Source organism: Pipistrellus kuhlii, unplaced genomic scaffold (genome assembly GCF_014108245.1).
Source record: "Pipistrellus kuhlii isolate mPipKuh1 unplaced genomic scaffold, mPipKuh1.p scaffold_m20_p_2, whole genome shotgun sequence".
NCBI lineage: Eukaryota > Metazoa > Chordata > Mammalia > Chiroptera > Vespertilionidae > Pipistrellus > Pipistrellus kuhlii.
The window spans coordinates 37,579,474-37,604,117 of NW_023425515.1; the positions used below are offsets into that span (position 1 = coordinate 37,579,474).

Sequence of the window (24,644 nt, forward strand, 5' to 3'; positions counted from 1 at the left end):
ATTGAGATCTATTCACTTTTCTCCTGCCAGATCCCTAGGCCAAGTCTGTCTCCAGCTCCTACCCCCACTATGCTGCCTGGCACAGAATATCGCCCCATAAACACTGTGGAACATTTCCTTTAGGGAAATGAAGTATTTCTTTTATTGCAGAACTTTACTGATTATGTAGGAGAATCCCACACAGGTTTTATTAAGTACTTTTACTTTTGATGACAAGAATTATTCCTCTGACCTATTATTTCGGAATTCTTGAAATGATAAGTAAGCCAGAATATTAAGTTATAACCAGAAAGAAAGTTTTGTAAAATAAAACAAGTTGATGGGCCAGGGAAAAGATAAAAATCAAAGATGGATAAACATATTAAAAATGTCATATTCTATATTACATTAATCCATTTCAGTTTGGAGAGTACCCTGTTTTTTATAGGTGAAGTTTGAATGTGTCGAAAAAGTAAAGAAAAAAAGAAAAAGTAAACCATAAATTTTTGCTTAGCTTTCCTTAGAACTTAGAAACATTTATATTCATATAATATTTTAAGGTTCATCTCATTTAATTCTTACCTCTTCCCTGTGCGGAAGGCAGAGGAGATATTGCTGTTCTTTTTTAAATAAGTAAACTGAATAGCTAAGAGAGCCAGTGACTTACACAAAGTCACATGGCTCTTAAGTAGAAGAAACAGAGCCCTGATTTCATGGCATCTTAATTGCTGAAATGTTGCAGTTGCCATCTCTGTTGCAGTTGATTATATTGGGGAGTTCATGAGCTTTCAGGTGGTGGTTGTCATTTGGGCCGTGGTCACAAGAAGGACCATGTGAGACAATGAAGCCAGCAGTACAGCCAGAATTCACTATCAGCAGAGCAGTTAGAGCATCCTCGTCCTGGAACTGCACTGGGATTTGTCTCAGAAAAGGGCTTTTTTTGTTTTGTTTTGGTTTTCTTTCTTGGGTTAATTTTTTTTTTTTTCCAATAACAAGGTATTTGTGTTTCTTTTTTCTTCTTATTGTTTAAAGTATTACATATAGTAGTACATGTATCTCCTTTTCCCCCCCATTGACCTTCCCCCAGCCTTTTGCATTCAAAATGGAGAATGTGACAGTGATTAGAATTACTGAGAGGAAATGATCTCCAAATGATTCTTTAGAATTTCTTAGATCTATGCAGAGGGCTTAATGGAAATAATCATAGGCATGTGTGCATTTTAAAGGGGCATTCTAAATTCATTCTTTACCCTGGCATAGTTTGAAGAATTTGTTTTAATATATTTTTTATTGTTTTTCTACTCAGAACCAGGTTTTGCTTTTCAAATTTTTGAGGAGTCTTCTTGACCCAAGGTATGTTTATAACTTTAATTTTTTATAATATGTAGATTAAAATAAATAAGAAAATAGGTTGAAGCTAACAAACTGGTTCATTGTAACCAAATATTGATAGTACACTTAGCCCTTGATTTTTAATGTTCATGTTTGTCAGAATCACTTAAGAAGCTTAAAAAATATATAGTTGCCTGGGCCCAAGCCCGCAGAAAAACAGTGGGTGGGGATATTTTTTATGTACACCTAGGGTTAAGCTTCACTGGTTTAAGTGTAATATTCCAGGATGAAACAGCTTTCATCTCAGATAAGTTAACTTTTAAGTTGCATTATAATGTACATTAGCCATTGAAAACAGTCATTTACTTAAGTGATACTGATATCAATTTCAGTTATTCTAGTATTCTGTGCTATTTTTAAATAGCAAAGTACCAGGGTGTGTGATTGTAACAATTGTTTTGAAATCTCAATCATTTAAACTTTAAGACTGTCGCCGAAACCGGTTTGGCTCAGTGGATAGAGCCTCGGCCCGCGGACTGAAAGGTCCCAGGTTTGATTCCAGTCAAGGGCATGTACCTTGGTTGCGGGCACATCCCCAGTAGGGGCTATGCAAGAGGCAACTGGTTGATGTCTCTCTTTCATCGATGTTTCTAACTTTCTATCCCTCTCTCCTTCCTCTCTGTAAAAAAATCAATAAAAATATATATATTTTTTAAAAAGACTGTGCCACATTTTAATTAGAGTCATACTGATGTGCATATGCAGATATTTAGAAAAGCAATTTGACTACATTTTTCTCCTGCACCCCAGTTTAAGACATTTTCAAACTGTTTTAATTATAATCCTGTTCTCACAATATTACTGAAACTAGATTTTTTTTGAAAAATGTTTTATTAATCATTTGTATTTCTCTGATAGTCAGTTTGGGCCCTGGTCTACTCCTAGAATTAACTGAGGGAGAAACTGTAGAATTGGAGTTAGGGGATAGGAGGGAAGAAAGAGCTATAAGGAGGAATGGGAGAGCTCTGGGAGGAGACTGAGAGAAGGAGACAGAGGACAGGGTTAGCTGGATGAGGAAGGCGGCACTCTGCCCCAATTCCCAGCCCCTTCTCTGGGGTCTGAGCACCCTTTTCCCATGGCAAAATTCCTTCTGTTCCCTCTCTCATGTGTCCTCCAGTTTCAAATATATCCTCTTAGGATTTGACTTGTCCTCTCGTAAGATCATTTATTTTAATCAAGTTATTTTCCCCCAACCATCCTACCTGGAGATGCTCAAGCTGGAAAGATAAGGGAAGGCTCAGTTTTGTACGTGGCCTTTTCTCACATGAAACAAGAGTATAGAAGCCAATGGTGACCAAATCCTTCTTTTAAAAACAACAACAATATTAGGTAATATAAATATATAGCCATTTGCCCTGATAGTGCAGTCACTCCTTATCTTAAATTTCACAGTAATAAACATGGCACATCACAAGGGTTTCAGAGGTCTTCCATGAAAAGCCTTGCTTAGTTATTACCTACCCTAGATTTGAAAGGTGTTAGGTAAGACCCTTTATGAGTACTGTGAAAGTTGTTTGTTCACTAGCAAACCACAAATAATTTTACACTCATTTACTCAATATGTTTTATGTCCCTGAATTAGCCATAACCCAAGATAATTACTCTAAATAACTTGTCACACTTCCTTCCTTCTTGTCATATTAATTTGGCTATACGGATCTCTCTTACCTACTTCAGAGAGAAGCAGTGAACCCACAACCCTTTGTCTTCCCTCTCCCCCAAAAGCAAGATGACCCGCAATGTCCTCACTTTTGACAGCAGCACAGTTGCCAGCTTTACTTTAGCCTAGTAGAAATTAAGAGCTGGCAAAGATTCTCCCCTTGATCAAACTTTACTCAGTCCTCTGAGTCTTCTCATCTCTGTCCTTGTGGAGTCTAGTTTTAGCAAGAATCCCCCACACTGGATATCTGGTTACCCAAAATATTTGTCTAAATTCTTCCTTCCCTCCCCCCACCCCATGTAAAATCTGATTACCCTTGGCCTGCCTTCAGCAAGAATTCTATTAAGTCAGTCTAGCAAATAATTACCCCCCATTTGTAGTAATTTTTTCATCCCCTGACCACCTCCTCATCCTCTAACCATCCCAGCTATAAACCCCACTTGTCCTTGTTGTATTTGGAATGGAGCCTTGGTTCTCCTGTACTGTCAAAACCCCATTACAATAGTCCCTACCCTATTACGATAGTCCAAATAAAGCCTGTTTTAACAAGTATCATGGGTAATTTTTTCTTTAATAGAGCCTTGAATTAATAAGACTGATACTTTAGCTTCACCTTTAAAAAGGGCTCAATTTCATATTGATCCATTTCCAAGAGGTCAAAGACAATCATTCTGCTTTGGAGCATCCCAATCCAGAATTCATCATATTTTATCCTCTTATTTTATGTCTTATATAGGAAACATAATGGTCCAAATTCATTTGTAAATTGGATGTTTGGCATTTCAATATAATCATTTTTATATAAAGAGCATATTAAATTATAGTATCTTAGATTAACCCATAAAAGCCTGTTTAACCCACAATATAAATATATAATAACTAGTGGCCCTGCGCATGAATCCGTGTGCGAGTAGCTCGCTGCCGCTTGCCTCAGCTGGCCGCCTGGCCACCACTCCTGATAGCTCACTGCCCTGCCCTCCTGTAGCTCTCCGCTGCTAGTAGCTCCCAGTCATTATGTCACAGCATAACAACCATTTGCCTATTACCTCATTATTATATAGAATAGTGAGGAGAGGAACAAATCTTTTCCTTTTCCCATTTAGGTTCTTGGTTGTACTTCTGTAACAAAAGACAGATTAAGAAGAGAAAGGCATATGAAATTACTTACTGTAAGTTTAATATGACACGGAAGCCTTCATAAGGAAATGAAGACCTGAAGAAATAGTTAAATCAGAATGTTTTTTGCTAGGTTTGATGAAGAATAGAAAGTCATAGAAAAGCGTGATGGGACCAAAGGATATGAGCTGAGGATAGTATACTGGGAGAAACTGAGAAAGGACTGTTGTTTGGATTCTCCTCAGTGTCCCTCCATCCTCATAAGGATGCTCCTTTCCTTCACCTACAGGGAGAGCACCTCTCACCTGAAAGCTTTATGATACGCTTTATGATTTCCCATCCCATTTTAGCTTTCTAAGGGAGGTCAGAGAATCCCTTCTGCACCCATCATTTCTCAAGTTTCTTTAGTTTAAAATATGTAGTATGCCAGGGTACCATATTTTGGGGTAGCATGTCCTGAACCCTGTCACTAGTAAGATACTAATTCTGGATTGAGGAGAGGATCAAGGTTAGGAAGGCTGAGTGCAGAGTGAGCAAGGAGTAGCTTCCTAAACTAGCCTTAGACAAAGTTTTGGTTGTAGAAAGTTTGTCTTTGGTGTCCTTGGGACTCTGCCTTCTCCACTCTGCTCCCTTCTTTCCAGGGGTGCAGAGTACACACTTCTCTCCACTTTATAAACGCAATCAGATATAGAGTATTGTTCCTAGGTAGATTTTTTAAACCCAAAATTACTTCCTTTCATGATGCCCCAATCAAAACTTGATTTACTTTGTCACTGTCTATATTATGTGACACTTTTACAATGAGAATATGCAAGTAAAATATGAATACAATGAAGCATACACACTGATGAAAAAATACCTTTCCAATACCCATGACTTCCAGGGTAAGGATAAAGCAGACAGTGTGGCCTAGTTTACATTAAGCTCTGAATGACTGATTTCCCATCTCATTTTAGCTTTTTAAAATGGATATACTTGTTGACTAACCTGAAGTAAAGGATTAGAATCTTGTTAGGTACTTGGAAAACTGAAGTGGGAAACTAGGGGAGAGTGGAAAAAGATATATAGTGTTGGCATAAGAGCATCCAAACCTGTGTTAGCATAGATAGCTAGATATTAATAAAGGAAGGCAGCAAAGGGAATAAGACATTATTAAACCTAATAAACTAGGGAGCAAAGGCTTGCTTCCCAAGGAAGTTATAGCTTCATGTACTCCCCAGAGAACCACTGGTCCATTCCCCACAGATCATGGAGATGGGATAGAATAGTAAAGGGGGCGTGGGGAGGGGAGCGGGGAGAGGAGAATAAGCTCTTGTACAGTAAGGGCCTAAATGGTGACCATAGAGGCCTATCTGTCTAGCCTGGGAAAAGGAAATGGATTGGTTAGGAGGTGGACCTAGCACAAGTCCAGGAAAGCTTGGGAAGTTGACTGGTGATTTTGAAAAAGCACCTTCCCAAACCCAAGGTAACATAATCCCAGCTACTAAAGAGTTGGAGCTCTCTCTCTCTTTCTCTCTCTCTCTCTCTCTCTCTCTCTCTCTCTCTCTCTCTCTCTCTCAGCTTTAATAAAGGGCAGAATCTCTGGACACTGGCCCTATTTCTGGGGGGCAAGATAGGAATTTTTCCTTAGCAGTATGGACAAAAATGGGGACAATGAGAATCCAGGGGCACTCCTTTGATTTTGCATTTCACACTACCAATAAATCTTACCATGCCACAATTTCCCATATATGGGTCCCTGGAATGTTTTTCTTGAGATCCTGTGAAAGAACACGATTTCCACTGGCAAGACTTGTAGATAATTTTATAAGAGCCCAAACTAACAACTGTTGCCATGAAGTAAGATCTCAGATGCTTCAATGAATGACAGATTTGCACTTCTTTTTATACATTTGAAGAAAGAAAAAGAAAAAGGAAAAAAAAGGAGCATTCAGTAAGGAAGATTACATGAAGGAAGGAAATGGAAAAAATTGCTATGATTGGATTCAGGGCAGTTAACAAGATTATGTGCTCCCTTAAGGGTGATTATGCTTCCCCTGAAGGTGACATTCCGGCCTTTCAAAGGTGTGTTAACCTAGATGCTTGTTGAACAATGGACAGGGTTTGCTGAAAGCAAAGGTAAACCTTTTAGTAAAGAAGTTATAGGCCAGGGATGTGACTACCCACCATGTCTGGCCCAGGAATTTATGATCAAATCACCCTGTGAGGTTACTTTTGGGCTCTTGGACTTGTCAGATGTGTTACAGAAGCTCTATTTCATTCTCAATAGGAACATCAGGAGTAAGTAGACTGGGCCCCGCCTAGCTGTTTTCCCTGGCCGATGGCTTCAGGCCGTTTTTGCCTTTCATTTTTCCCTTTTTGTTCTTAAGCAATAGAATTTATTTTAAACATCCAGGTTTATCCTCCCCATGAAGCTCCTATAGGAGCATTCTGGAAAGTAAAGAAAATGTAAGAAAACAGTTATTTTGAGATGGGGATTGCTTATGTGTCCTATCAGAATATTACTTTTTTGTTGTTCTTGCCCCCAAAACCTGAGTTAATAGGATCATAATTCTTGTGTTATATAGTTATGCATATTTGATTTAACATTTGTATGAACACACTGAGTTGTTTATGAGGGGATAGCTTTTTATTTTGTCAACAGCATTTTTAGAGGAACAAACTAGTTAAATTTTTACGTGTATTTCTATTTTCTTTATTCAATTTCTTTAAGTTATCTTTGCCATGTAAATAATGACCTCAGTAGAAATAATTGACCTACAAAGATATTGGTGGCATCTGTATGTAGAAAGATTAGTTTATGGTAGAAAGGAGAGATAGGATTAATCCTCCAGAAACAAATTATTGTATTTGCCTGAATTGAGGCCAGATTTGGGAGAGGAAGAATTTGCATCTTCTAATTCCCTGCCCAGGAACCTATGATCACATCACCCTGTGACAGGGACTGCTGCTACATGTCATTCCTCTTTTCTCCTCCCCCTACACACACACTCCCTCTGTGTTCCTGCTGGCCAAGAATTCTCACAGTTCTGATATATTTGCAGGTCGGTCTTTTGTGCAGCAGAGATGCTTGAAGGATAATATGAAAGGACACTAATGGTTTTTATGAGGCTATAAGCGTCATAAGAAATAAAGAAAATGTGCAAATATATTTATATTCACAGTATTTTCCACAGTATGATTTTCTTGGTAATGTCAACTTAGCCTTTGTTAACAATGTCCCAGAGGCCTCTGAAATATACATTATAATTTTTTCATAGTAAAACACATATAAAATGTCAGATTATATTTTTAAATCTTTAGTCAAAGTAAAAATTGAGCATTGCTAAGAGAATGAGTGTCTTTGCCAAGGAGCAAAACATAGATTATGGAAATGATTATACATTAGATTTAAGTTGAATCCGTTAGTGTTTCTATGTATAATTTTGGAGGTATATTTTAAGATACTGACACTGTTGAAATAGCATATTTGAAAGTTTAAAATTAGAACATTATATATGTTAATAAACTTTGACATATGAAATCTACTTTATGAATGCCTATCAACTTGGCCAGGCTTACCACCGGAGACTGTCTTTCGTTAATATTTTGCCAACCGCACAAATTCAACTTTTTAAATTCGAATACATCATAATCTCCTACTCTCCAGACTTAATACATAGATTGATAGGAAGGTAGGTAGGTAGGAAGGTAGATATAGATAGATAGATAGATAGATAGATAGATAGAACTTTCATGCATTAATTTAATTTCTTTATCCAATAATTCTTTATCATGAGATTATTTGCTATGTACTGTGTGAGAGTTTGAAATGGCTAAAAATTATACTCACTTTAAAATCCAAACCTGTTTTTTATTTTTCCTTTATTTTCTTTCTTAGCAAATGGCATTATCTGCCCATTTATTTCATTTAACAATGAACTGAGTAGGTATAGCACACTAAGCACTGTGACAGGCACAGGAGGTAAAGAGATGAATAAGATGGGGCCCTACCTTCATATAACTTGTAGTATAAGTGTCTTTTAAAAAAAATCCCAAGTGCTAAATTTCTTACTTTCCTTTACCGACTCCACTCCACCTTCCCAGCCACACCACAGAGAACCAGTCATCCAAAATCCACCTTGTGGCTCTCTCTCCTGTGTGAGTCCCCTCTTGTCTACCCACACTACCCTGGCTCAGGCACTCTGCATCTCTCTCCTAGTCTCTCTTGCTTGTCTCCTAACTAGCCTTCCTAATTCTACTTCCATTTTCAGAAAGACAGATAATGACAATGTCTCCTTTCCCCTTCACACATTATTTCAGTTCCCATTATTCAAGGTGAAGTCCAAACTCCTCATGGTGTACAGGCTCTTCTTGATCTGATTTAGGCATATCCAGCTTTTATATTCTCACCCGGCTGTTCTCTTTCCCCCGTATTCTGCAGCAGTACTGAATTAATTGGTCATAGGATACACTACACATTGTCATTCCTCCCTTTGAATATGTATTGCTCCCTCTTAGTCCACTTTGTTTCTTGGAGCAATTTATATGTATTAAGAGCTCAAAAGTTACACATGTGCTTTGATCCAGCAATTTCATTTAAGGAAATACTGTGAAAGAAAAAAGTAGTTACTATTCAAATATCCACCTTAGCATTTATATAGTGAAAAAGATATTTTAAAAAGTTAATGGGGGAGATGGCTAAATAAACACTAAGATATATGAGCAAAATTGAATACCAAATTGCAAACATGGCTATGTAAATGCAAAAATAATGCTAACCTGAAAAAATACATAGCATGAAATAGTATGCACTGTTGGGGAGGAAGAAATTTCCTCCACTTTTGTAGGTTCTTTCAGCTGGCCTAATAATTAAAGGCACATGAGACCGATTAGCAAGAGAAAATAACCAAATTTAATTGTACATGTGTGTATGGGAACCCCACAGACATGAGAATCAGAGATCCTACATGCATGAGAGGTTCAAGACAGAAAGGTGAAATGAGGTACATATGACGACATGAGCTAAGGAATGAGGTAAGGTGCCTGGGGTTTCAGATAGGATGAGGGATATTAACAGGATGACAAGAAGAGCAGATGTTCAATAATTTGGTTTGCTCTGCCATATAAATAGGTAATCACTCTTATATGGGCAAGGGTCCACGTTAAATTTTAAGAAAAAGGTAAAAATTTCTCTTGAGCCTGCAGAGTCTCTTTTCCCTTTAGCTCAAAATAATATATCTGCTTCCCAGCCAGTGTTGCTCAGTGGTTGAGCATTGACCCATGAACCAAGAGGTCCCCAGTTCAATTCCTGGTCAGGGCACATGCCTGTGTGGTGGGCTTGATCGCCATTAGGAGGCATGAAGGAGGCAGATGTTTCTCTCATGGATGTTATTGTCTCTCTATGCCTCTCCCTTCTTCCCTTTTTAAAATTAATAAAAATATGTAAAAAAACACTCTTCATGCCAAAGTAGCATATTTTGGGGAGGCCTGCACTTAACCCTTTCAGCGCACATATATTTGTGTGTACGATTGAATGATAGTGAGAGGATATAGAGCGATGTAGCTAGATTAATGCTCATATGTAGTCACTGTCCCTGTTAGAAAACAAAAATTCAACTTAGTAAATTTAAAGATCTAATTGGCTTTATTGAACAATTTTTGAATCAAGAGCATCCCATCTAGTAAACAGAGAGATGATCCATGAAGTTGCACAAAATGGAAGGTTTTTATTGGCACAAACTGGGTGGGTCAAGAAAGTTATTAGCAAAAGAAAAAGAAAAAAAAGGATTGGTTCAGGCCAGAGCACTTTTCTTTACATGAGGACTTATTGTTTTCTGAAAATGATGATAAACAACACTTCTTTTTCTAATAAGAATCTTAAGTTACAGGAGGACAAATTATATTTAGATGCAGGAAATCTTTGCCAAATTAAGAGCTTTGTGACACTCAGCCCTAACCAGAAGTTGGGTGATTAACTCAATAATCTTGGTGCTCTCTATACTTGCAAATGGGCTTATTCAGTATCTTTTCAAATTGGCTTTAAATCCCAAAGATGAAGTTTTCTTCTTTTGTATGTGTGTGTGTTTCACAACGGCCTTTAATGTAGGAGTTTGTTAAGTGACTGGCTGTTCCCTGGGTAGACCCCCATCTTACATAGTGTTCTTTCCACATAACTTGAAAATTGTCTGTTAAATGTCTGTGGCCAGCTACACTATAAACTTTGAGAACAAAGATGGTTACATTCCTTGTTGTTCCCTCAGCATTAGCGTCGCCTTGGCACATAATAAATAGATGCTCAATAAATGTACATTAAATTGAACTTAACTGACTGGGAAAGGTAAATTGGATTGCCTTCAAATGGAGGAAACCAAATATAGAACAGAGGGGTAAAAATTACAAGGACTAGGGCAACAACACCAGATATGGCTTAGAATAAATCCTGTCTACATGAAAATAGAAGATGCACATGACAAACCCAGGGAAAAGATAGTTTTTAGGTGGGATGAATGCTGTGTTTCAGTAGAACACTATTAGGTATAAGAGAAAAGGGAATGCTAACCAATTTTTCTGAAACATTAAAGTGAGCTAATGTTATTTTTCAGATATTTATACCATATTGTAGACAATGTTAATATTTTCTCTACATTATACTTCTGTTAATATGTCTTATAAATGCAAGACTATGGAGCAAACTAAGATTAGACATAGCATCTGTTGGTGAATCACAGTATTTAATTCTTTCCAGGCATTTATTGGCAAAACCTTTTACAAGTACTAAAGTTGTGAATATGCATCAAACCAAGCAAATCACCCGAATGAACAGATTTTGATGCATTCATTTGGGAAATAATCTGTCTGCTGGGACACAATTAGGCAGCATCAACATCATCAGAACATTAATAAGTGAACTGCAGCATTGATGAGTTTACATCCATTTCTGACTGTTGCTTATCAGTCTTGCTCATAAATACAACTTGTTATATCCATTTCTCAGAGCTCTGTTAGTCATCTATTAGCTACCTGCTTTGTCATATATCCCACTGCTAACTTTAATGGCTGTCAAAATTAGTATAGTCTTGGGACATAACAAATGGATGCTCAGTAAAGGTACACTGTTGTAGGCTTTGAGAATTAACTCATGAGGAGATAAACTGGTACCTACCCTCACAGAGTTTATAATCTTTTAGAGAAGACAGATAATTAAAGAAGTAATTACAACAGTGTGTGACTGGTGCTATAAGGGAAGCATAGTAGAGATAGCTGTTGAGACTGGAAGATGGTTTATATATACATGTATATAGTTACTCATGAATCAAATTGTTTAAACTGAATTAGTCATCTGTTTCTTTTAGAGCAACAATATAACTTTTGGTATGATTTATTTATTGGAGCCTCCACTGACTATGATTTCTTTAATTACTCAATGTAAACTAAGCAGTATTGTGATTTAGAGCGCCTCTGATATAATATACAGTTCACCCTAGTAATCTGAGTAACAGTGAGATTTTTAATTCATGATATTACCTGACCAAAAGGTAGTTTTGGTTTTAAGATAGCATCCTTTTTACCTGAAGCTTTAATTATAGATGTGATTAAATGATGCTACTCTTTTGCTTTTTATGTTTTTAGGGAAGGTGTTCATGTAAATCAGGAGCTGCTGCAGATATCCCCCTGTATTACAGAACAGTTCATTGAGCTGTTGTGTCAGTTCAGCCCAACCCAAGTCATAGAGACATTACAAGTCCTCGAGGGCTACCGCCTAGAAGAAACTATCCAGGTAAGACCAATAATGGAGAGGAAGCCAGAGTACGCTTTTCCTAATCGTTCACCATTTTACAGTTAAGCAAAGGGAGACTCACATATTAAATTACTTGCCTACATTTTTAACTAGTAAGTGGTAGCATCTGAGATGGAACCCAGGGAGTCTGTCCATAGTGCATGCTTTTCATTGCTATGGAATAAACTGCTTTCACAAATTTTCTAGAAAAGTCAGAAACAGCACATGTCCATCATTGTTTATTAATAAAGTTTCACAGACATTCTAGCCAACATGATAAACAAATAAAAATGAATACAATAAAAGTATTAAAAGGGGAAAACCAAGCTCTTGTTTGTAGGTACTGATGGTTACATAGTCTTCTTATGCAATAACACTAGGCTGAAGAGCAATTCAGTAGCCTTAGCACAATCATTACCTTAATTCATTTCCCTTATTTTCACCTGTTTCCAAATGAAAGTGAAAATGTATATACATATTTTAATCCTAATAAAGAGGGAATATGCTAATTGACCATCACGCTCTCTCAAAGGTGGTGGCGCCCACAGTCAATAAGGAGGGAATATGCTAATTGACTTCCATGCCCTCAAAGATGGTGGTGCCCACAGCCACAAGATGGTGGTGCCCAGTCCCTTCAGCCCCGCTGGGGCGGCAGGTGCAAGGCATGGCAGGGCCCACCTCCAGGTAGGTCCGGCCGCTCCGCACACCTGCCTCCGGAGTTCCCCAGTCCCCTCATCCCTCCCAGTCACCCAGGGCCGGCCTGAGGCAAAGGCAAGCATTGGATGGCGGCTGCCCAGCCACCCAGGACTACCTGAGGCTCGGGTAACCTGGGCTGGCCGAAGCTTGCGCTGCTGGCATTGGCAGCAGCAGAGGTATGATGGTGGCATCGCCTTCCTCTGATCATCTCCCACCCCTGAGGGCTCCTGGACTGTGAGAGGGGGCAGGCTGGGCTGAGGGACACCTCACCCCCCCAGTGCATGAATTTTCATGCACCGGGTCTCTAGTATACTATAAGTGGTTGGCATGTTCCCTATTTAAAATGCAACCTACCATTATGTCTCCTTTCTTTTATGTTAGTACTCATGAAATAATAATCTGTATTTTTTGCATCCACCTCCTGAATTGTCCACACACTTAATTTTTTTTAAAATTATGAAATATATAAAATATGTTGAAATGTGCATGAAGAATATCAAATATATATGTACCCACCAAGCCAATATATGAATGTTAACATTTTGTCATACTGGCTTTAGATATTTGTTGTTTTGTTTTAGAAATAAAGCATCTTTTATTTGTCATGTCCCCCTCTCTCCCCTGGGGTCACCACCAGCCTGAAGATGGGAAGTTTATTCAGGTTGTTTATTTTTCATATATACAGGGTGGTGCAAAGGTAGATCTACAGTTGTTTGCTTAGAAATGAATACAATAATTAAAAGATGCAGTTTTATTATTTTTAAAATTTGTATTAATGGTACTTCACAGTTCATATCCTATTGCAAATTGCTTTTGTCATTAATTTTTTGATCTGTCAATTTTTATACATGTAGATATACTAATAGTTCACTCATTTTAATGGTCCTGTGATAGCCTATTGAATGATTATGCCACAATTTATAAATTTCCCTCTTATAGACATTCAGCTCATTTCCAGTCTTTTGCCATTATAAACAATGTTACATTAGCCATCAGGTTTCTCTAAGAAATATACCTGGAAGTGGAATTCTTTGGACAATAGAGTAGTTTAATTCTACAGATATTGCCAAGCTGATTTCCTGTTTGTTTCATTCTCTTCATCAGTGTTTGATATTTGCTATTTTTTTCACATCCTTGCTAATTCCTAATATTTTTAGACTTCTTAATTTTTGCCAATGGAATGGGGATTATTGATTACTAATGACATTGAATATCTTTCTATATGTTTAATGACCTGTTAGATTTTCTTTTCTCTGAATTATCTATTCCTATCGTTTTTCCAGCTGAGTGTTTGCCCTTCTCTTACTGCTTTATAGAACTTCTTTTCAATTTCTAGATCTCTAATCCTGTGCTGATTTTATATGTTGATGTCTTCTTTCAGTCTTCTTTCAACATGGTTTTTAGTGACTTTTTTATTAATTCTCACTCAAGTATATGTTTGGTTTTTTAATTGATTTTAGAGAGAAAAGGAGGGGGGCCTGGAGAGGGAAACATTGATGTGAGAGAGAAACATTCATTGGTTGCCTTTTGCACATGTTCCTGCAGGGACCAAACCTGCAACCTAGGTGTCTACCCTGACTGGGAGTCGAATCCCACAACCTTTTGGTGTATGGATCGATGCTCCAACCAACTGGGCAACCTAGCCAGGGCTTAGTGACTTCCTTTTAATTTATCAATCCTTTCCTTCAATGTTTAATTTTTGGGGTATCAGTCTTTCCTTTTAACTTTGATGGCATAAATGCTGTCCTCTTATATGAGTATTATTGGTTAGCTTTTTACATTTAGGCTTTTAATCCATCTGGAATCTATTTTTGTAAACAGATCAAGAGAGGAATTTATATTTTTTCATGTGTATGGCTAATGGTCCACGTGGCATTTTATTGTGCTTTTCCTCACTGATTTATGATGCCATACTATCATATACCAGCTTCCAAATGTACATGGATCTGTTTGTGGATCCTGTTCTGTTCCTTTGATTATTTTTTTTCCTATACTCATACAATGTATTTTATTAATATAGGTTTAAAATAAGGTTTCTTATTTGAAAGAGAAGTCTTCCCTTCTCATTCTTTTTTCTTTAAAATCCTTTGGCTACTCTTGACCTACTATTCTATATCAGTTTAAGAATCAGATTGTCAGGTTCCTTTAAAAAATATTCTTCTGGAATTTTGATGAAAAGAGTGTATTGAATTTATAGATTAATTTGGGGAAGATTGACATTTTATGGTATTGCCTTCACATTCAGAAACATGGCTATCTTTTAAAAACGCCTTTTATGCTCTTTGGCAAGATTGTATCACTTTATATAATATTTTGCATAAGGTTTTGCACATATTTTCATAAATTTATCCTTAGGTAATTTGTAATTTTGTTAGCATTTTGAGAGGAAGTTTTTGAAATGACATTTCTTATTGAGATTGCTGCTGTATGTTACTAATTTTTGTACAGTTTTGTATCTGGCAACCAGGCTAAATTCCTTTCTTTAGTCAATAGTTTTTAGATTTTTTTATGAGAACTGTATTTTCTAGGTATTATAGTAGTTGTTTTTATCTTCCCAACTTTACAGTTTTTTCTTTCTCTTATCAGATGTCTAGAAGCTTTAGGTTATTTTGAACAGAACTAATGATAGTATGCATTCTTGCCTTCTTCCTGATTTAAAAGGGAATGTATCTAATATTATACATTAAATATGGTGTTTATTGTAAGACTGTGATAGATAATTTTTATTAAGTTAAAAAAGTTCCCTTCCCAGTATGGGTAAAAGTGTTTTGTATTATTTTGTTTTTGTCAAGAATAGGTACTGCATTTTATCAAATTATTTTTCTACGTTTATTGAGATGATCACGTTTTTCTCCTTTTATCTGTTAACCTATTAATATGTTATTTGTGCCTTGCTTATTTACTCCTAAGAAAGATTTGTTTCACTTTATAAATCTTTTCAAAGAATAATTTTGGATTTGTTAAATCTCTTTATTGTTTCTTTCTATGGTATTATTTTCTTTTTTTTAAAAATATATTTTATTGATTTCTTTACAGAGAGAAAGGGAGGGGAAGTAGAGAGTTAGAAATATCGATGAGAGAGAAACATCAATCAGTTGCCTCCTGCACACCTCCTACTACGGATGTGCCTGCAACCAAGGTACATGCCCTTGTCCGGTGTCAAACCTGGGACCCTTCAGTCCGCAGGCCAACGCTCTATCCACTGAGCCAAATCAGTTATGGTGGCATTATTTTCTTTTATTTTAGCATAATTTGTATTTCTTTTTTACTTATTAACACTCTTAGTTTCTTAAATTTTATTTAGAGCCCACAAATTGATTCATAGTTTTTTCATTGTTATTTTGTTCTAAATATTTTGTTTAAATATTCTAAATAATTATACTTAACAATTTCTGGTTTATATTATTACTACTTATGTAATAATACAATATGTGTTGACTTTTCTTCAATGAATATTCCTCATTCATGTGCATAACAATTTTTTAAATAAATAAGTGGGGGGAAATGAATGCACTTGGCCTAGTAAGAATAAAAAATGGAGTACTATAAGACTAAAAGTCAAGAATTTGTATATTGTACTGTAAAGTAGCATACTACCAAGATATGGATTTGTTAATTAATATCATATTGGGGTTTTTTTCATTCTTAATAGGACCTTCTCTCTTCACAAGCAAGATTCATGAACACAAATCTTTATCTTTTCTTCTTTCCTAGATTACCCAGAAGTATCAACTTCATGAAGTCACTGCGTATTTATTAGAAAAGAAAGGAGATGTTCATGGTGCATTTTCAATAATGCTTAAGGTAGCATTTTACTATATTTGCTTTGTCATGTTTCAATGTGCCCCTTTATTCATTGCATTAGTCTATCTCTATATATCTATATAATTGACATATAATATTGCATAAATTTTTATCAATCTATTTTAATTTATTATATTTCAAAGAAGTTGTAGGCAGTAGTACATTTTACCTCAATATTTTTATCATGCCTATCCCTGACTAGAGTTTAGTATTTCTTTGTGGTACTTTTTAAAGGTAAAATTTATATACAACAAAATACACAAGTCTTTAAAGTACCATTTGGTGAGTTTTGACAAATGCACACACCTGTCTAATCCTAGTCCCTAACAAGATGGAGAACATTGCCAGGGATTTCCCTCATGCTTCTTCAGTCAATTTCCATTCCCACTCCCCCAGAAGTGAGCACTCTTCTGATTTTGTTTTTCTACCTTGGGTTAGTTTTACCCTTTTTTATTCATTAATATTAATGGAAACATTTAATAGGTTTTCTTATATAATCCCTCTTGAATTCAGCGTAATGTATTTGAGATTAGTCTCTGTTATAGGATGTATCTGTAGTTTGCCCCATTCATTGCTCAGTAATATAATTGTATGAATATACCACAGTTTATCCATTCTTCTATTGATCGACATTTGGGCTAGTTTTAGTTTTTTGCTATTATGCATAAACTTCTATAATCACCTTTGTACACAGATGTTTTCATTTTCCTGGAATCATTACCAAGGAGTGAATTGCTGGGTCACCAGATAGGTATAGGTTTAGTTTTATAAGAAATTATCAGACCTCTTTCCAAAGTGGTTGTAGCATTTTACATCCAATGATGTATGAGTGCTTTGATTGCTCTGCATTTTTACCAATAGTTTGTTGTTCTATCAAATTTTGGGGAAAATTTTTTCATTCTTTTAATTGTTGTAACATATACATAACATGAAATTTACCATTTCAATGGCATTATGTATATTTGCATTTCTGTGCAGCCATCATTACCATCCACCTCCAGAATTTTTTCAACTTCTCACAAACCCTTTAGACAGTTACTCTCCATTCATCCCTATCCCCCAGCCCCTGGAAACCACTGTTCTACTTTTAAACTATATGACTTTAATTACTCGAGATACTGCATATAAGTGGGATAATACAGTATTTGTCTTACTGGGTCTAGTTTATTACACTTAGTGTAGTGTCTTCAGGGATATTACACTTAGCATATTGTCTTGAAGGCCAGGGCCTAAGCTGTGTGTGGCAGGGGTGAAGGAGAGAAAAGAGGACATGAATTTGAGAACTTACTGATCATTTAAATGCAGTATAAAGTGAATGAGAGGGAGTGGTTAATGATGATTCTATGATTTTTAGCTTAAAATTAACCTATAAAGGACCTCAAGAACAGGAGCAAATTTTTGATACAAGGACTATATTAAATTCAGCTTCAGTGTGTACTCAGAAGCTTTTGCAATATCAGTATCTGAGGATCTAGAATTCAGTAGAGCAGTAGACACTATAACTCTATTATAGTATTTTAGGATATCTCATATTCAAGGTTGTGCCCCGTGCTATGGAGTTAGACTTGTCATGTCTTTTCTTATCTCAAAGCAAGGATACATTCTGATCCTCATAACTGTGTCTCAGAGATGTCAATGATGACTATATAGGTAGCACAACAAAAGCAGAAGTGAAGCAAAGTAAGTGATACTTGATATGCTGCTAGCTATGCATCCTATATACATCAGGATTCTCTTCTGAACAACAGGAACCATTCCTAATAACTGTGTTGTTTCCTGGGTTTTTTCTTTAAAATATGTCAGTTTAATTATTTGGTGGATTTAGAAATTAAAATGTTCCTTTTACCTCCTAGAGACTACAAAGCAAACTTCAAGAAATAACACATCAAGGTGAAAGTAAGTTCTTGGGTGTAATGTACAATTTCTTTTTTATTTACCCCATGTTTTTAAAAATGTCGCCTAAAAAACTGCATTTATTAAGTAATACATTTATTAAATAAATTGTCCCACATAAATACTATTTATTGACGTTAGCATTGGTTCCCATTTTAATTTGTTTTTAGGGGATCATAATAGGAAAGCAGATAAACCATGTGGCTTTGTGATGCTAATTGTCAGTGGAGTTCAGTGTACAGAAATTTGAGATTATCATTAATATATTCTTAAGTAATGTTAACAATTTTTCTGAATCTAGCTACCAGAGAGGATCCCCCATTGAAGGCTGTGGAAGAGACCACGGTAGAGACAATTGCCCTTTGCCAGAGAAATTCACATAATTTGAACCAGCAGCAAAGAGAGGTAGGAGAATGATTATTTAGGCATTTAAAAGTCTCTTCTGGCCTGAAACTAGGAATTAATCCTATTTCCTGAGTTCAATTCAACTGATTTTAACCACTGTTCAGTGCTCCCACGAGTATTAAGACTCCCACAGTTGTTATGAGGAGTGCCTGTCCTTTGTTCTATGAAAAGGCCCTATATTCTTAGATTTGGCAGTGTTGCAGAACTTAACTGTGTGAATACTGGATGTCCTTCTTCTTTTTGGACTGAGATTTTGTGTATTCCGGGTAGTGGTATTGTGGATGTGTCATCATTTATCATCTCTTCCATTCCCCATGGATGAAAGTGAGCATGAAGAACTGGAAGAAAACCCTCAGGGATACAGAGAAAGCTGGAAAAGGTCAAAGAAGGTTATGACATAGTAGTTCTCAACCTTGGCTGCACTTTAGAGTCACCTAGGGAGCTTTGAAAAATGCCAGCACTCAGATTGCAACCAGGTCAATTAAATTAATGTCCCTGTAGCTGTGACCCAGTCATGAGTATGTTGTAAACTTCCCCCGTGATTCCACTGTGCAACCCATGGTGGAAGCACTGCTGTATGGGATTCCAGAGTGCAAAGGAGAGAACACAGAACTGAAGGAGGAATAGTGGAGCACCTGTGCAGATGGGAGTTACAGCAGTAAAGCAGAAACGTAGGGGACGAGATGTTACTTGACAGCAAAATTCTGCAGTAGTCTTAACAAGTAAAGTCGACAGCATTATGTGTCATAACTCCTTGGTGCCTGCCCCTCGAGGCTGTGCTCTCTGGCTTTTTCCCACTGCCTGGTGGTCTGAAACGGGAAGCAGGGTAAATGTTTCATATATAGTTAGCCATGTGTGTTACAATGGAAATAATAATGTTTTCTTATGAGATGAATAAATTTCTCCTTTACATTTTAAAAAATACATTTTTATTGATTTCAGAGAGGAAGGGAGAAGGAGAGAGAGATACAAATATCAGTGGTGAGAGAGAATCATTAATCAGCTGCCTCCTGCACACACAAACACACACACACACACACACACACACACACACACACACACACACACACACTGGGGATCCAGCCCCAAACCCAGGCATGTGCCCTGACTGGAAATCGAACCGAGACCTCCTGGGTCATAGATCAATACTCAGCTACTGAGGCATACCGGCCAGACTCCTTTATGTTTTTGTCAAGGATTTTTTTAAGGTTATGAATTTTGAAAACCCTTTAGAGTTTGAATTATGTATAACAAGACATTTACACAATATAGATGCTTTTTTGATTATCAAAAAAACTTTTATGTGTGAAAGATATATACCCATCATTTTTAAAAAAAATCCTGCAATACAGAAAGTTATGCAGAAGGTTGCTTATTAAAATTATCTGTGTCTGTCCTATCACCCAGAAATAATCATCATTATCATTTGGTGACTGTCACTCTAGATATTTTTTATCTGTCTAGGTTAACATAATTTTAGAAAAAACAGGTCAAAGAATGCTTGCCTTTAAAATAAATGTGAAATTTAGTCGCATTTAGGAAGCATATGTAAAACTGAGGAATTGGTGAATTTCAAGTATTTCTTTACCATATTACCTCTTAATAAATCTCACTAAAGTTTAAAAACTCTGAACTGGAATAGATTGGAATTATTATGTTTATAATTACATTTCAGTTTTTATAATATCTATGATTCCAAGCCAGTAAGGAAATTTGTATGAATTCATACATTCTCTAACCTCTCTTGTCCAATCATCTTAATTAAGTTATGTTATTTTACTTTATTAAGGTTAATAATACACTTTTTTCTGAATCCATAATTCTCATGGTTATTTAATCTTTATTCAAATGGATAACAGGCTTTACATCAATCCTTTTGCCATGATTTTTCCATCCCGTGTTTTTATTTTCATTTATCTTACTAGTGGCTCCGTGCACAAAATTCATGCATGGGGGAAAGGGTGGCCCTCAGCCCGGCCTGCACCCTCTCCAATCTGGGACCCCTCGGGGATGTCCGACCACCATTTCTCTCGCAATCCGGGACCATGGGCACCTAACTGCTTACCTGCCTGCCTGATCACTCATAACCACTCTGCCTGCTGGCTTGCTCGCCCCCAACTAACCCCCACAGGCCTTCTTGCCCCTGACTACTCCCCCTGCCGGCCTGATCACCCCTAACTGCCTTCTCTTCCTGGCCTGATTGCCCCTAACTGCCTCTGCCTTAGCCCCACCACCATGGCTTGGTCTGGAAGGATGTCTGGAAGGTCTCTGGTCTAATTAGCATATTACCCTTTTATTAGTATAGATGGTTAGCTGGCTATATTTGGACATGGTGGTATTTTGATAGAAAAACACAAAAGGGTAAAATTGTTAAATCTATGTTTATACATATTTGATAACAAACCTTTTTTAAATTTCAATCCTTCTGTCGCTTCTTTAATATCTATTTGATTCTCTTCTCATGGAAATTTTAGGAAAAATGGCAATTATGGTTTATAAATAGAGCTGTTCAGGTTCACATCACCTGAAATATGTCCAGATTCACATATTTTAATGATAGACTTAGATATAAAATCCATGCCTCCAGAACACTAGGGATTATTTTGACTATAGTTGAACTCTGTGTCTCTTAAAAACAGGAACAAGGCTTCCTTTAATATGACAAAAGGGAAATTTATTTACTTGGTCAAAAAATGTTTATGATGGAATTTATTAAAGATATTAGATGTTAGACTTTTTTCTATTCTTTGAAATTTTCACTTCTCTAGGATTATAATTATACAATTTTCTGGCTGCATATGTAAGAGAACTCTATCTATAAGGGAAGTCTGTCTCACACCTCACACCACTCTCTACCACCACACCCCTAACCCCAAAAACTAGTTTCTGCTTCATTTCTGGACAAGTTTCATAACAGAAGTACTTGAATGATTGTTTTTATGTAAATAGTATTTTTTTTGAAAATTCTAGACTGCTTTTATATAATACCAAATTTTAAGTTTGGGGGATTTTTTAATAATTGTTTTGCCTTGTTTTTCTTTGCTTTGCTTTATTTTGCTTTGTTTTGGAGAGTGTGAGAACAAGAGCTATTGCTGCAGACCCTAAACTAACTAGAAAAGTTGAAGTATCCAAAAGCTTGATTGTGAACTGTCTATAATATCTCTTTCTAAAAGTTTCTTCAGAAAATTAGCCGAAACCGGTTTGGCTCAGTGGATAGTGTCAGTCTGTGGACCAAAGGGTTCCAGGTTCGATTTCGGTCAAGGGCATGTGCCTTGGTTGCGGGCACAAACCCAGTAGGGGGTGTGCAGGAGGCAGCTGGTCGATGTTTCTCTCTCATCGACGTTTCTAATTCTCTATCCCTCTGCAGTCCTCTCTGAAAAATCAATAAAATATATTTTAAAAAAATAAAAATAAAAGTTTCTTCAGAAAATTAAATATTATGGAGTATTTTCTTTAAGTTTGACCACAGGAAGTTGGGTTGACAGTCATTTCCCAAATAGAATGTCTACCTGTCCTATCTTTATATTTTTGGCTATTTATGCTGCTATATCAGTGTCTACTGATTAGATATAACAAAGAACATGGCTTTGCTTTGCATATAATTCCCTGAAAAGAAAGCTATCCTATATAATAAAGAGGTAATATGCAAATTGACCATCATACCATTGCAAGATGGCAGCACTCACGGGGGGGAGTGTAGGTGGGAAAGCTGGCAGCTCCACATGCCTGCCACCAGAGTCCCCTCAACCCCGCCAGGGGCCCCAGGTCCTCCTGCAACCCCCTCTGACTGACGGCTCACCTAGACTCCTCCAACAAGCTGCCTATCCCTCTCTTCCTCCCGCCCCCAAAGCTGAAGCCTGACTGTGGTGTCCAAAAAATTGGAAGTTATAACTCATGTTGTTGAGAGTATCATCCATTCCTCAGCCGGGGTTGGCCACTCTGCACGCCTGCTGCCAGAGTCCCCTCAGCCCTGCTGGGGGCCTCAGGTCCTCCTGCACCCCCCACTGACTGAGGCTCAGGCAAGCAGGGCTGGTCGAGGTTCAGAATAGCTGCAGATGGCAGCTGCTCAGCCTCCCAGGGCCGGCCCAAGACTCAGGTAACCGGGGCTGGCTGAGACTTGTGCTGTCGGCAGTGGCAGCAGCAGAGGTGTGATGGGGGCATCACCTTCCCCTGATTGCCATGTTGCCTCCTGCCCCTGAGGGCTCTTGGACTCTGAGAGGGGGCAGGCCAGGCTGAGGGACCCCCTCCCCCTCCAGTGCATGAATTTTCATGCACTGGATCTCTAGTCTCCTATATAATAAAAACTTAATATGCTAAGTGCCTGGTCGTCCAGTAGTCTGTTCAACCAATCAAAGTTAATATGCTAATGATATGCTAAGGTTGCTCAACTGCTCGCTATGACATGCACTGACCACCATGGAGCAGATGCTCGACCCGTAATTTAGCTTGCTGTTGGGGTCCAGCCCATCCTGACTGAGCGAGACAGGCCAGACATGCCCTGGAGCCCTCTGGTGGTCCCTACCCAGTTGGTCAACCTCCCGCTCCCCTCTCCAGCCCCAGTTGTGCACCCATGGGGTCCCTCAGCCTGGCCTGTGTCCTCTTGCAATCCAGGCTGAGGGACTCCTCCCACCCAGTATATGAATTTTGTGCACTGGGTCTGTAGTTTAGTATATAACAAGGGAAATTAATTCCAGTTTAGTTTTGTTGCCCTTAGGGTTTAGCATTGTTACTTTCATGGATTGTTATTTTAGCCTGTGGGTTTTCAGTTTTCCAAGTTAAAAAAAATTAAGAAACAATATTAAAGAGCAAGAGTGGTAAAATATTGAAAAGGTATTTACCATATATTTAGGGTTAATGTGGAGATTTAATTGAAGAAAAATAACTCAATTTTTAAAAAGGAAAGGACAAATAAATATAAGATTAAAGGTTATAAGTACTAGATAAAATAAAATTTCAATAAAATAAAGAATTGCTGGTATATAACATGGCTCAAGCCAGTATCTTAAGAATTGAAGAAATATATAAAAAGCCAGCAGTATAAAACCTGGCCTTAGAAAACCTCAAACGGGGCAGATGAGGGCTTCCTAGTAAAGCTCCTTAGTGGGAGGTCACCCAGTAGGAAAGTCACTGGGCCCTGAGCCCGTCCCTTAACATATCTCCATGGCCACGTGAGCTCCTCAGATGGGGTGAGAACGTGCCCTCTTCTGTAGATACCCATTCTTGTCCTGCTCTGCCACCTGGATGTTTACAGGAATATGTTCCACCTAGATACTGGGTCAAGGCCTTTTGTAAATCATTATCCATCTAGAAAATTTGTTTGAAACTTTAAATGTATTAGTTTGATTTCTGATGTTATTCCTAAGGAATAGCACAGAATTTGGAGTCCTACTTCCAATTTTTGGCAATGTGACCTTTGGCAAGTTAAGTTTTCTAAGCTTCATTTTCTTATATCAAGTGAAGACAATGCTCTCTGTATAAGGTTATTATGAGATTGAAATGAGAAATGGTTGTCAAGCATTTAACACAATGTCTGCCCTGGTTCCTTTAAACCTACCCTCTTCTGAAACACCAAAGATTGCAATTCTGAGGTCTAACCTTGCTTAACCGCAACTTCCTTGTTTTTTCAGGTTGCATGAGAAATGTATCTGTTTTAGCTATGGTCCCTGCTTTTTGTTGTCTTGTCTTCCCACTCAAGTGTCCCATCTTTTCCTTTTCTAATTTTTACCAACAAATATATGTGAGAAGTTCATTTCAGCCTTTGAAACACTATGCTGATGTTACTTATTCTTAAAAATAACAGCAATTTTGCCCCACCCAGTGTGGTTTAATTGATTGGGCATCGTCCAGTGCACCTAAAGGGTGCCGGTTCTATTCCCAGTCAGGGCACATGCCCAGTTTGCCAGCTCAATCCTTGGCAAGGTGTGTGCAGGAGACAATATT

At 37.4% G+C, this 24,644-nt stretch overlaps 1 protein-coding gene across 11 annotated transcripts in view; it reads left to right on the forward strand.

Moving 5' to 3' along the window:
• VPS8 (VPS8 subunit of CORVET complex) overlaps positions 1–24,644 on the forward strand; it is a 238,741-nt gene that overhangs the window by 142,809 nt on the left and 71,288 nt on the right. For all 11 annotated transcript variants that reach the window (XM_036443983.2, XM_036443984.2, XM_045583756.1 and 8 more), the window contains 5 exons: positions 1,286–1,332; positions 11,759–11,906; positions 16,317–16,406; positions 18,260–18,302; positions 18,601–18,704. In XM_036443983.2, coding sequence (XP_036299876.1) covers positions 1,286–1,332; positions 11,759–11,906; positions 16,317–16,406; positions 18,260–18,302; positions 18,601–18,704 — 432 coding nt within the window. The remainder of the gene's footprint in view (positions 1–1,285; positions 1,333–11,758; positions 11,907–16,316; positions 16,407–18,259; positions 18,303–18,600; positions 18,705–24,644) is intronic.